Here is a 14,405-nt window from a genome sequence, read left to right as displayed (position 1 = left end):
TTGTTGGCTGCTCTGCCTTCACTCTGCGGTCCAACTCATCCCAGACCATCTCAATTGGGTTTAGGTCGGGTGATTGTGGAGGCCAGGTCATCTGACGCAGCACTCTCCTTGGTCAAATAGCCCTTCCATAGCCTGGAGGTGTGTTTGGGGTCATTGTCCTGTTGAAATACAAATGCTGGTCCCACCAAGCGCAAACCAGATGGGATGGCATGTCACTGCTGAATGCGGTGATAGCTAAGCTGGTTAAGTATGCCTTGAATTTTGAATAAATCACCAACAGTGTCACCAGCAAAGCACCCCCACACCATCACACCTCCTCATCCATGCTTCATGGTGGGAACCACACATGTAGAAACCATCCGTTCACCTTTTCTGCGTCTTACAAAGACACGGCGGGTGGAACCAAAAATCTCAAATTTGGACTCATCAGACCAAAGTACAGATTTCCACTGGTTTAATGTCCATTCCTTGTGTTTCTTGGCCCAAGCAAGTTTCTTCTTCCTGTTGTTCTTCATCAGTAGTGGCTTCTTTGCAGCAATTGGACCATGAAGGCCTGATTCACACAGTCTCCTCTTAACAGTTAATGTTGAGATGTGTCTGCTACTTGAACTCTGCGAAGCATTTATGTGGGCTCTAATCTGAGGTGCTGTTAATTTGCAGTTTCTGAGGCTGGTAACTCCAATGAATTTATCCTCGGCAGCAAAGGTAACTCTTGGTCTTCCTGTCCTGGGGCGGTCCTCATGAGAGACAGTTTCATCATAGCGTTTGATGGTTTTCGCAACTGCACTTGAGGACACATTCAAAGTTCTTGAAGTTTTCCGGATTGACTAACCTTCCTGTCTTAAAGTAATGATGGACTGTCGTTTCTCTTTACTTAGTTGAGTGGTTCTTGCCATAGTATGGATTAGAACTGTAGTCGAATAGGCCTATTCACTGTATAGAACTGTGCACCAACCCTGCCTCTGCACAACTGATGCTCTCAAACACATTAAGAAGGCAAGAAATTCCACAAATGAACTCTTGACAAGGCACACCTGTTAATTGAAAACCATTCCAGGTGACTACCTCGTGAAGCTGATTGAAAGAATGCCAAGAGTGTGCAAAGCTGTCATCAAAGCAAAATGTGGCTACTTTGAAGAATCTAAAATATAAAACATTTTCTGGTTTGTTTAACACTTTTTTTGTTTACCACATAATTCCATATGTGTTCCTTCATAGTTTTGATGTCTTCAATATTAATCTGCAATGTAGAAAAAAAATACAAATAAAGAAAAAACATTGAATGAGAAGTTGTGTCCAAACTTTTGACTGGTACTGTAGGTAGCGGGTCCTCTTCCCCAAAGCCCACCAAGTTGGACTACCATGTTTCTATAATAGTCCAGAACAGACAAACAAGATGCTGGCTCTTGAGGGCCTTTTCTCCAACACACTTGGAAGAAGAGGGTTAGGAAAAGGATAATCAGTTGGTTGCAATCTGCAAGCTCATTGCTTGATGCCACTAAATCCTACAGACTGCTCCTTTAAAAATCATAATGCCTAAATCTGAATTAATATCAGTAGGACAACTTACACAGTTCTGTAGTTGTTATTAAATCAACATAGAATAAGTTAACGTCAAACCATTCCCTTGCTATTTCTGTCACAGAATGACACTTTGATGACAAAGTGTGGACAGTTGTAGTATTTTCACTTAAAACTCTGCTAAATACCGTATCTTACTGCATCATTGATATTTCTTTTAATTAATTGATTGATTGATTTATCTGTTTGTTACAAAAATAAGACAAGAAATGGTAATGAATATAGCCGCAAGCCTCAATTTGCGGGTTTTGCACTCAACAGAAGGAAGGAGTTCATTTTGCTAAAACTAAAGCTGCAAGCAGCAAAGAGCTGGGAACATAACTATCCAATTGAGATAAAGTCATAAGATGGAGCATAATTATGAATAGGCCACACTCACAGGCCCTAATCAATTGTCTGTTTAAACATAAAATGCTTACAACAGTCAAAATTCTGGGTATAAAATTCTGAAAAAAATCACATCATTCTGATGATGTCAGGTTTATTATCAACTGTTTTGGTGAAGTTTAATCAAACATTTGGCAAAGTAGAAAATCTTGCCTATGCAGTACAAATTACAAAGCTATTGAATTTCACTGCGGATTCACCGTTTGTCATAACTGAATATTATTGAAAATGTGTGATATCTAATCTAATCATCCAAATATGATTACTTTAATGATTTTGGTGACATTTGGATAAAGACTTGTGGCGATTTAGATGTTAAATAATTTAGCATTTTTGGAAAAATATAGAGTAATGAAATTCTAAACTGACCACAGCTTGCAATGAGCCAATGTTTTGTGCCAATTTATAATAAAATGATACAAAAACAATAGGGTTCTACCCCTACAAGGCTTATAGTGTGGTTGCCCCGAGGGTCAAATTCAAAAACATTTCACAAAACACAAACATTTCACAAAATGATAAAACATTTCACAAAACACCAAAATATTTTACAAAATAATTTTTTACTAAATGCAAAAACATGCTACTAAATTCAAAATCATTTCACTAAACGCAAAAACATTTCACGAAATGTAAAGTCACTAAAAGCAAAAACATTTCACAGAACAAAACAAATTTCTTAGAACACAAACACATTTCACAAAACGATAAAATATTTCACCAAACACAAAAACATTATACAGAATGCAAAATTATTTCACTAAAAGCAAAAACATTTCACAGAACACAAAAACATTTCACAAAACACAAAAACATTTGACCAAACGCAAAAACATTTTAGTAAACTCAAAAACATTTCACAGAACATAAACATTTCAGAAAACAACAAAACAATTCACAGAACGCAAAAACATTTCACTAAATACAAAACATTTCACTAATTGCAAAAGCATTTTACAAAACGCATAAACATTCCACAGAAGACAAAAACATCTCAGAAAACGCAAAAAAACATTTCAGAAACACAAAAACATTACACAAACCGGAAAGGGTAAAACAACACATTTTGTTTGTGAATGGACAGAACCCAAGTCAATCCGCTGGCCAAATCCTGACGTTGAGCCTCCCATGATAGTGTTTCTGGTCCGAGCCTCTGCTAGGTTAGCCTGGAGAGACGCTGACATTGTAAAGTAGCCACTGATATGCCACTTCAGGTGCAGCAGTATACCTAATCTCTTAAGCAGTATACCACTGCTACAGTATGTACCGATCGCTGGTGGTGTGTCACTCCTTTTCCACCGGGATGTGCCCAAAGCTAATAATAGTGATGGGCACAAGAAACAAACCTAATGTTAACCTAGCCCCCATAGCCAGCCTGACTAATTCATAACAGGAACATTAACCAGGAATATGTATGGCATTATATATATACTCACTATAAACAGTGTGCACATTTGTGTGAGTAACATTAACTTTAGGTATACAGCCAATCGCTGGTGGTGTGTCACTCCTTTTTCACCATACAATGCACATACAATGTGCTCAAAGCTAATATTAGTATGGACACAGGAAGCAAAGCTAATGTTAGCTTAGTTACACCCCGACAAGTGTCAATAATATTCAGCCTCTCCCCGGACTGACGTAGTAGAGGCTCTGACCAGAAACATTATTAAGGGTGGGTCAATGTCAGAATTTTGCAAGCGGATTGATTTGGGTTCTGTGCAATGACAAACAATATGTGTTGTCCTACCCTTTGTGTTCTGGAAATGTTTTTGCGTTTTGTGAAATGTTTTTGTTTTCTGTGAATGTTCTTATGTTTTGTGAAATGCTATTGGATTCTGTGAAATGTTTTTGTGTTTCTGAAAAGTTTTTGTTGTTTTCTGAAATGTTTTTGTTCTGTGAAATGTTTGTTTCTGAAAAGTTTTTGTGTTTTCTGAAATGTTTTTGTTCTGTGAAATGTTTTTGTGTTTAGTTAAATGTTTTTGCGTTGTGTGAAATGTTTTTGTTTTTTCAAATGTCAGAGATTTCTGAAATGTTTTTGTGTTTTTTGAAATGCCTTTATAGTGTGGGAAATGTTTCTGCATTTAGTGAAATGCTTTTGTGTTCTGTGACGGTTTTTGCATTTAGTGAAATGTTTTTGTATTCTGTAAAATGTTTTTGCGTTTGACCTTTAGGCCCACTGTATGAACCCTAAGAATAATAATCATAATCATAATAAACCGGTACAAAAACCATATGTTTCTGCCCACACTGTCATCTGCTAATGTCTGGCATTAAGATTTAAAGCCCTGCTGTTGGGGTTGTTTCACTCTTGGTGAACAGTGTGGGTATAAAAACACAGCAGGCATAATAAAATACCATCATGTAATACCACTTTGTACATTAGGAGGCAATAGTGAGTCACTATCGAATCCAGACAGTCTGCACTCAGCTCGGTGTGCCCCATCAGATTCTGTGACCTACAGTGTTTGTTAGCTTAGTAAAGTTTAGTTATCCTGAGTGAGGGTAAAGACATCAGGGCAGGTCACAGAATCTGATGTGTGAAGGATATATGCCTGTAACACTGGATCTAATGGTGTTTACAGTTAGGTAGAATTAAACTTTTTTTGACATGCCATGAGTTAGTAGCTGGCTTTTTCTACAAGTAGTAATCCCACCAATCATACATCATAGCATAGTAGTGAGAAAACAGCCACAGCAAAAACATTTTTCAGCTTAGTTTGTGTTGTAACTACCTGTACTGGAGATCCATTTTAAATTCTCCATACAAGGTCAGTACGTTTGATTTGTTTGCAAGAAAAAATTGACTCCATTTGGGAAATAGCTAGGTGACGTGCTGATTGAGCTGGTAACATACAGCTGTTCTCGTCAGAACCACAGATCAACAAACAGCAAACTAATCATATCAACACTTTCAGTAAAGTAGGGTTCCAGTACTATACCAGTGTCACAGTATACCATGGTATGAAACTGTATGATTATCATACCATGCACAACATCTTCAAAAATCCCTCCAGGCAGATCAAAGTGTCTGCGTCCCTCATATAACTTTAATGCTTCACAAAAAAACCTGTGATTGCTTAAAAGTCAATCATAAAATATGCTGGTGAAAAACTTTTTCCACATCCTGTTTGAGTTTAACGTACAGAGCTGAGCTCAAAAACAGTAAACTGTTTTATAATCATTTAGAGCACTTCTGACAAGACTTCAAAAAATAAATATATACTAACAATGAAACACTATATACAGTATTATATCATATTATGAAAAAAACATATACTGTTACAATCCTACAGTCAAGTTATGTGGAGGTGTGCCAGGAAAGAGGTCAGCTGAACACAGAATGTTCACATGTGCACTCCGAATAACAGGCACACACAGATGGCATTAAAGAGACAGACAATGTCAGAAAAAATGTTATGGATTTTTTTGATGGTCCACCAGCCCACCGTTGCAGCGGTCCATGGGATTTGTTCTGGCATGCGTGACGGCCGGCAAATCCCAGATGTCATACAATTAGCTGCCTTTATAAGGTATTACATAAATTATCTTTTTGTACTAACTGTTTACTCATAAGTCTAGAAGAAATGTTACAAGTTAAGCAACAAAGTTCATTCCTCCACTCACCAAGAGTTGTCTCCAGCATTGGAAAGCAACACCAATGATAAATTTCGCTTCTGTTTAGCCAAGAGTTTCAGCCATCGTCGTGTTCACTATTCCATTGACAAGACAATATATCAGATGTTGAAATTGAGAAATCGTATTGTTTTATGAAAAATATATGATAATTTTAAATTTGATGTGAGCAACATAAAAAAAAGTCTGGACGAGGGCTACAAAAGACTGGATAAGTTGTGTAACACTAAAATAAACACCTAGTTTAACATCTCACAACTATTTAGGTTAATTGATAACTGGTGAGTAACATAACTGGGTATAAAAAGAGCATCCCAGAGAGGCAGTCTCTCTCAGCAGTGAAGATGGGGAGAGGTTCACCACTGCATGGGAAAACATTTAACAATAAAGTTCCTCGACGTAACATTGCAAAGAAGTTGGAGACTTCATGTTCTATAGTAAAATATCATTCAAAGAATTCTGAGAAATCTCTGTATGCAAGGGATAAAATCCGAAAACCAATATTGGACGGCTGTGATCTTCAGGTTTCCAGGCGGCATTGCATTAAAAACAGACACAATTCTGTGGTGGAAATCATTGCATGGGCACAGAAACATATCCGAAAACCATTGTCTCTGAACAAAGTTCATCGCTGCTTCCAAAAATACTCTACCATACTAAGAAGTAACCATGTATAAAACTTGATCACCTCCACTTTCTCTGGGTCCTTGCTTATTTAAGATGGACTGAGGCAAAGTGGAACATTGTCCTGTGGTCTGACAAATACAAAAATTTAGATTCTTTAAGGATATCAGGGACGCTGCATCCTCCGCATTTAAGAGGAGAGGGACAGTCCAGCTTGTAATCAGCAAACATTTGAAAAGCCTGCATCCCTAATTGGTATGGGGATGCATTCATGCACATGGCATGGGTAGGTTGCACATCTGGGACGGCACCATTAAGACTGAGTGATATATATAGATTTTATAAAAGTCGTTGCCAGCTGGATGTCTTTTTCATGCCTCTCACCCATTTAAAAAAACATGAAATGAAATATATGACAAACGAGACCCCGAAATGTTGAGCAGCTGAAATCCTATACGAGTCAGAAGTAAGACAACATTCCACTTTCAAAACTCAGTCCCCAAATGTTTCCAGAGTGTTGTTAGCAGAAGAGGTAGTGCCAAATAGGTATAAACATGCCCCCAGTCCCAACTTTTTTGAGACGCATTGCTGGCATTAAATTCAAAATGGGCATAATATTTTTCATAAAACAATATAACTTTAACATTTTATATGTTGTCTTTGCTCTATTTCCAATTAAATATGGGTTTACATGATTGGGTAATCATTCTATTCTGTTTTTATTTACATTTTACACAGCGTCCTGACTGTTTTGAAGACGGTGTTGTGCTTAATTGAAAAAATAGACAAGATATTTCAAAAAAAATGTGAAATCACTCTTAAGTCTTCTGTAATGTCCTGTTTCAGAAGCCAGAGAGGCTTGGCTGAGAGTCAGAAGAAAGAGCTTGCCCAGACTCCAGTTCTCATCTCTTGCGCTGATCAGTGAAACTCTGCTGCTGCTGTAAATGAGAAACCACAACATGGACATTGACAGTGGAGCTGTACTTTTCCTCAGTGGCAACCCCCATGTTGAATGGAGACTTGAACAGGAAGCTTTGGATAGACTCCACCTTCACGCTTATGGTGAATTTGCTTGAGCTCGGATTCATGGTAGGGGAAAGAGACCCTCTTTTCCTCCTTCTCCTCCTCATCCTCCTTTCACCCTCCTCCTCCTCTGCCTCCCTGATCCTTGCAATCTCAGTGTTTCCACCAAAGCCTTCCTTTGGTTTGAGGGAGGATACCTTTTCATAACTCCTCACTCTCCTTCGTTTGGGCCTGTGGAAGAGCCATGTTGTCCTCCAGTGCATGGCTTCCCTTACAGATATGGTTGACATGGGTTTATTGTACACTGTCTTGTCAAATAGAGGCTATTTTTAAGGTCAAGAGTTGCAACTGAAAAAAGGTTAAAATTTTAGGTAGGGAAAAAAACAAACACTGCATTTGTTTTTTAAGTGAACACAGCTTTCTGTCACCTTTTTACCTCACACATAGCTGCTGAAGAGTTCCCTAAACCTCTAGTACAATACCTCTGTATTTGAATAGTTCTTTTATCCCTTCCATTCTTTCCAGCTTCAACCCAAAATGACTTTAACCAGGGTAAATTCCATTACCAACTACTTTCATAGTGTTTCTCCATGGTACACTGAACCATAAACAGCTTATGGTTAAGTTTACTACTTTACTATTTTAAAACTGTATGTGGTTGCTACAAATGCTAATATTAGACTGAATGTGAAGAGTAGACATGCGCATACCCTTGCATTTGAAACCTGAGGGCGTTGGTCCTGTTTATCTTTTAGTAGTAGGTTCAGTGTCCCTGTCAGCGTATGAGACAGTAGGTCTGCTCAAAAATGTGTTATTATTACGAGTAGATTGAATGAAAGTGTTTCAAATATAGCCTTAACCCTCCCACCTACACCCTATTTCCCACTACAAAGCTCTCAACAGCTTTCTTGCTCATTGCCATCACAGTCCCCAAAGCCAACGTAAACATTTTGAAATAGCTGAATGCAGTTTTTGTCAATACTTGATCTTCTTGCAGTTAGCGTAGCAGTTAGAAAGGTTAATTTCTTTGTGCACCGTATTTCATAAAATAGTTGTTTTGTTAGTTAATTCCAGAGAAACTGCACTAATTTGTAGCTGACATTTGAGTTGTTTAATGGAAAGGTAATAAAATACCTTGCTTTCACCAGTCGCATTGTTCTTCCACCACAGCATATGTCTTGCTTTCAATGCCCCCAGACCTGGCTAAAGCCAGTTGCAAATTTCCACATAAAGATCAGGTGTCAATATCAATGAATAATCTGTTTTAGAAAATTGTTTTGTTTTACACGTCTTATAAAATCTTGAAGTTGGTTGTTAAAAAAAAAAAAAAATTAAAAAAAAAAATTACATATTCATTTTTTTGTGTTTATTTCAGAAACAATTGATTAAATGTGTAAAAATTAGACAGCACTATGCTCTGGTTCCTCTTATAGCTACTGTAGACAAGGCATTCAATAATTGCCCATTTGTTTCCTATTGGCCTTTTGAGATTTTATTGCCAAGTAATGGTCTACTTGGTCACATGTAATCAATGTTAAGATTTTTAGAAGTATTTATGTACACATGAAACTTTGTGTTCTTTATGTTTGGCTTTTTGTTCATGTTTGTTCAAATTCATTTCATTCCACGCCTCTGTCTTGGCCCTACTTATGTTTACAGTTTGTCAGCTGTAAAAATGCAAAAGGATGCAGTGGAGCTGCAGGTTTGTTGTCTTCCCGATAGTTGTTGGGGCTTGGAAGAGTTGCTGTCTCAGGCTTATTGAGGGTAACAGAGCTCTGCAGACTCCCCAGGAGTATCCCTCACCTCCTTACCCAGAAGCCTTTTGTTCCTTTGTGTAGACCAATACTTAATTTATCACATTAGATTCAGTCACATTCAAAACTTTTATAGTTATTTCTTTTGTATTTGATTCTTCTTGTAAAGTGTGCGCATTTATGATGTTCTTGTAACTAGGTCCTTTACAAGCTCATCAGGTCAAGTTTACTGGATTAAGACTGTTGTCAAGCTTATAGATGATTAATGCATCTGTGCTTACCTGGTAAGCAAAAATTTGAAAAATTGTACCATCCTAAGACATGACTCAAATACACACCTCCAGAGTTGCAACTCTGGAGGTGTGTATTTGACAATGACAGCATGACTGCTTTGTGGTTATGTGTTAAGATGTATTAAGTGTGCGTTTTAAAACTTGACAGGACAAACAAATAAGAAACAAATGGGGCTTAAAGAACTAATTTCTCTTGAAATAAGATATTTTTCCTAAATCAAAGCATTGTTACACAGTAATAATGCTTTGCTTTTGTGGGCCCTTGTGTGCCAAAAGTACTGTTCATGCAACAAATTTGGTCCATTTTTTTTTGCCTGAAATATAACAGACTAACTGCATGTTTCCCAGTTAAGCTTAAGGAAACCAGAATACACTTTACGGTCATCCTAATAAGAAAATAAATGTGTGTGTGTATATATATATATATATATACATATATATGTGTATATGTATATATATATATATATATATGTATGTATATATATATATATGTGTGTGTGTGTATATATATATACATACATATGTATATATACATATATATATGTGTAATATGTATATATATATATATATGTATATATGTGTGTGTGTGTGTGTGTGTGTATATATATATATACATATGTATATATACATATATATATGTGTAATATGTATATATATATATATGTATGTATATATGTGTGTGTGTGTGTGTATATATATATATACATACATATATATGTGTATATGTGTGTATATATATATGTGTGTATATATATATATATATATATATATAGACAGACAATGATGTATAGCTCTTCCAGTGGGAACATCATTGTGTTCTTTGTAAAGACAAAGACATTGTCTTCCCCCCCAAAACAGAGATATAGTATTTGCTTATAGCAAGTGAGTTTATTGATATTTGCCAAAGAAAGAAAAAGGTATAATAAAATGGACATCTTGATAGGAAAAGAAAGAAAAAAGTTAGCATAACAGTTGCACTGGAGTTTCTCTGTGTTTTAACCATCAGGTAATGATATCAGCACAACTCATCATGTGGATCTAATGGGATTTCCAATGTGTTTGCTCCCAGAGTTGAAACGAGGTGCAACAAAATGGCAGCACTCAATGCCTCGTTTAATATACTGTATTTGCACCTTATGACCCAAGCCAAAATGTTCATGGTTTTTGAAGTAAATACATAATTTTTACCCAATCTATGGAAATATGGTATTGGTATATATAATCCAGTCAATAACAAAACCACACTTCTACACAACAGCCAGTTGTTCTGTCATTTCCCAATCCCTCAATTTTTCTATCTATACAATGCTTCTTGAAATTCCTATATTAGTTATCTAAATGACTATAATACCCTTTTGTGCTAGTACTGTCTTCTTGAATGTAATCATTTTGTACCTGTATTTTTCTAATTCAGTCTTGATTGTACTGTATGTATGCTGTGATGGCAAATTGTTCCTTAGGTGCATAGTTATTACAACCAAAAGTTATTTTGACAGGTTAGCTGCTGCACTGTGAACTCCTTTGAAATGTGTGGAAGTTTTAATTCTGAACGACTAAGACCTTGTGAGCATCCATGACACTGATAACAGAGATTCTTGCATTTCAAGTGGTGGGACAATATCTTTACCTTGTTTGCTACTTCATTTTTCTTTGCATTAAAAGTGAAAGTCTGTTGGGATAGTTTATAAAACAGGGATGCTCCTGCAATCATATAGATAACTTGAATGCTTGAGTTTTGACCTATTTATAACTGATCCTTTTTTATAGGTTTAGTCAAATAACAAACAATAAAATATACAACTGAATATGCAGCCCATAAAACATTCACATTTATAAAATGATGTACTTTTTACTGGAATGTAGATCATGGCATCTTTTGTTTCATTTGTGATGAAGAGGTTATGCCATAACGCTTAAGTCTCTTTCCTCTGGTAGGTTGTACTTCATGTGCTTCCTTTAATTTATGTTATTAGTAATTATCTTGACAGTTATGTATTATTGATTGTTGAAGCCCAGTTGTTAAATGCAGCCTTGCCTTACTGGAACCCCAGCTTAGTGTGGGATCCCTCAGCCACCCATCCTCCCAAACCCCACTTCAAACCCCCAACCCCATCCATGACTCCTATGTCATAACACTGTTTGCTGATGCAACTATTATTCCTTTTACACTTTCTGCTTACAAAACTATTACTTATTGAACACCTATTAAAATAACATTTATTGCATCTGTGTGGAAAAAAGTTTGTTGTGTATTATTAGTTTAACACAATGATCCTCATCTATCTATCTATCTATCTATCTATCTATCTATCTATCTATCTATCTATCTATCTATCTATCTATCTGTCTGTCTGTCTGTCTGTCTGTCTGTCTGTCTGTCTGTCTGTCTGTCTATCTGTCTGTCTGTCTGTCTGTCTGTCTGTCTGTCTGTCTGTCTGTCTATCTATCTATCTATCTATCTATCTATCTGTCTATCTGTCTATCTATCTATCTATCTATCTATCTGTCTGCCTATCTATCTGTCTATCTATCTGTCCCTCGTGGGCCGCAAAAACAGCTCTGAACTGTCAAGCCATGGACACCACATGACCTCAAAGTGTCCTGTGGTATCAGGCACTACAGTTTTAGCAGCAGACCCTTCAAGTCCTTTCAATTGTGTCGTGGGGGGCCTCCATGGACCAGACTTTCTTTTTCCAGCACATCCCACGAATGGACCATTGGAGAGAGATCTGGGAAATTTGGAGGCCTAGTCAACACCATGAACTCTTTGTCATGTTCCTGTTATTCTGCTGAAAGAGGCCGCTGCCATCAAGGAATACTGTTGCCGTCAATGGGTTTCATGTTGTCTGCAGCAACACGGGCTGCATTTCTGACACTGGATAAGTGTAATGATAATCCACATTATCTACCAAGTGCACTTCCATTAGTAACATCCCTCTCACCATCCCACCTATGGATTTCACACAGAAGATGGAGGAGCTATAGTGTATGCTAGAACTAAACTTTCACATTCCACCTCAGCCAGTCCACATGCCCATACCCTCAAAGATCAAGACACTCCTTCCCTCATTTGGAAAGATCCCTACTACAACATCGCCAACAGCAGCCCTCTCCTTCATCACCCCCGGCGCCACAGAGTACTGGATGCTCAGCAAATACTTCTAATAGCAGTGGATAGGTACAAAACACTGACAGCATTCTGTGATGGGCCCGGGTCCCTGCTATAGTCGAGATGGTATTGATAGACGCTCTGAAAACAAGCTGGGACCCAGGATGCCGGCAATGTTATTTATACCAGTAATAATAAGAAATAGAAGGAGTAGAGTGTATTTAATTTATGAGGTAAACCCATCGAATCTGTTACCTGTATCAAGATAACCTGAGACTGTCTCAAGGTCTCCTTTTGTCTCTGCAAAGCTGCTGTACTTGATATTCGATCTCCAGATAACAAATCCCTTTTAGTTAACGACATGATGATGGCCTACAACTTAGATTTTATTTTTCTTACCAAGACAAAGCTAGGAGAAGGCAGCAGTGCTACTTTTTTTTAACGACAGCACCAGGAAATATCAGTTTTATGAATACCTGCATTCTGCAGGCAAGAAAGGACCTCAATTTTATATTGAAAGGTACTCCATCCATCCATCCATCCATCATCTATAACCGCTTTATCCTGAACAGTGTTACGGGGGGGCTGGAGTCTATCCCAGCTCACATTGGGCGAAGGCAGGGTACACCCTGGACAGGTCGCCAGTTCATCACAGGGCCAACACTGAGAGACAAACGGAAACAAAGACCATTCACGCTCTCATTCACATCTTTTTGGGGACCATGACGACCGAGGAGGCCAAGGAGCTGGTGGAAGAGGCTCGATGAGTCCAGCCTGTTGCATCTCCTAAAAGACTTTGGTCCGCCGTGGCTTGTCTGGCCAGGTGGAGGTGTTTAGGTCTCGTACTATTGGGCTGCGCCCCCCAGTGTCTATGTCATGCTGGATAAGGTCCAGCCTTCGACGAAAACCAATCCTTGAATTCCAGAAGGAATCGCAACAGCAGATCCTGTTTACTGGGGGTCAGTGCATCACATGTCACGGCCAGGACCCTGGCCTCGCTGTCAGGTGGTGTGACAGAGAATGTGTGTGTGTTTGTGGTAGAGGGGGTAAGTAGGGAGCAGTGAGGGCAGTTTGTCAGGAGAGATGCTGCCAGTGACCATGTCTTGTTTCAGATGTCAGCACAGTGATCGTGTGACCTACGGGGCACCCCAGCAACGGTGGCTGCCGTGACATCCGGATGACATGTCCATCGTGAAAAGTGAGAGTCCCTCTCTCGTGTTAATGTCCCAGTCCAGTCCAAAACATCCATTCCCAGTATACAGTGCTCCAGGGTAGGGACCCACACCAGGCAGCGGACCATCTTCTTTCCCATGCCCAGGGTCACTAGTACCTCCCCGAGCATGAAGAAGCTGTGTTCACCAGGGAGGAGCAGTATACACCCTCAACAGTCACAGGAGGATACCAGCCTTCTCCTAACCAGGTACAGCTCAGAATTACTAGTTCTAACTGGCAGTCCAAATCACCACCTGGGGTAACGCCCCCTCCTGGTTGGTGTGTTGTGTTGCTCAGGATGCAGTGTCAGGGTTCTGCATTGTACCAATGCCGTCCCCGGGTTGTTTGCCTGGTTCCTTGGAGTGCAAGGGCAGTATCTGTTCAACCCCCCCACTCCCCCCAACAGACTCTGCTGTCCTCTGGGTGGCTTTCCTCCCAATAGTCTAGGGGCCTGCACCAGCTTAGTTAATTCCTCAGCCCAGGCAGGCAGGTGCCACCGCATGCAGTCCAGTCTCAGCTTGTCCTGGAGGGGAGAGCCCTTTTATGCATATGTAATGTTATATCTCTGGCCGTCATTGGTTTTCCGCTGGAAACATGCTGATCTCTGAAATGATTGGAGGAGCCAATAAAGGAGTAAAACTTTACAAAATTACCAGACAGTGCCACTGTGGGCTTTAGCCAACGCCAACAAATTATTCCTTCTTACAGGTAGCTCTTGGAACTAGCATCTCATGTCCGGCACACTCAGCAAGCTTAACACACATTTCTCCGACAAACAGAAACAAT

At 38.8% G+C, this 14,405-nt stretch overlaps 1 protein-coding gene across 7 annotated transcripts in view; it reads left to right on the top strand.

The window, feature by feature from the left end:
• LOC138631608 (HMG box transcription factor BBX) overlaps positions 1–8,395 on the top strand; it is a 35,805-nt gene extending 27,410 nt beyond the window's left edge. For all 7 annotated transcript variants that reach the window (XM_069716655.1, XM_069716656.1, XM_069716658.1 and 4 more), the window contains one exon: positions 7,075–8,395. In XM_069716655.1, coding sequence (XP_069572756.1) covers positions 7,075–7,153 — 79 coding nt within the window. In that variant the 3' untranslated portion in view covers positions 7,154–8,395. The remainder of the gene's footprint in view (positions 1–7,074) is intronic.
• Positions 8,396–14,405: the final 6,010 nt, after the last annotated feature.

This window comes from Brachyistius frenatus, unplaced genomic scaffold, assembly GCF_029030835.1.
Source record: "Brachyistius frenatus isolate BFR_SWC_R1_liver_20210118 unplaced genomic scaffold, ASM2903083v1 Contig_161, whole genome shotgun sequence".
NCBI lineage: Eukaryota > Metazoa > Chordata > Actinopteri > Embiotocidae > Brachyistius > Brachyistius frenatus.
This window is presented reverse-complemented; position numbering and strand designations above follow the sequence as displayed.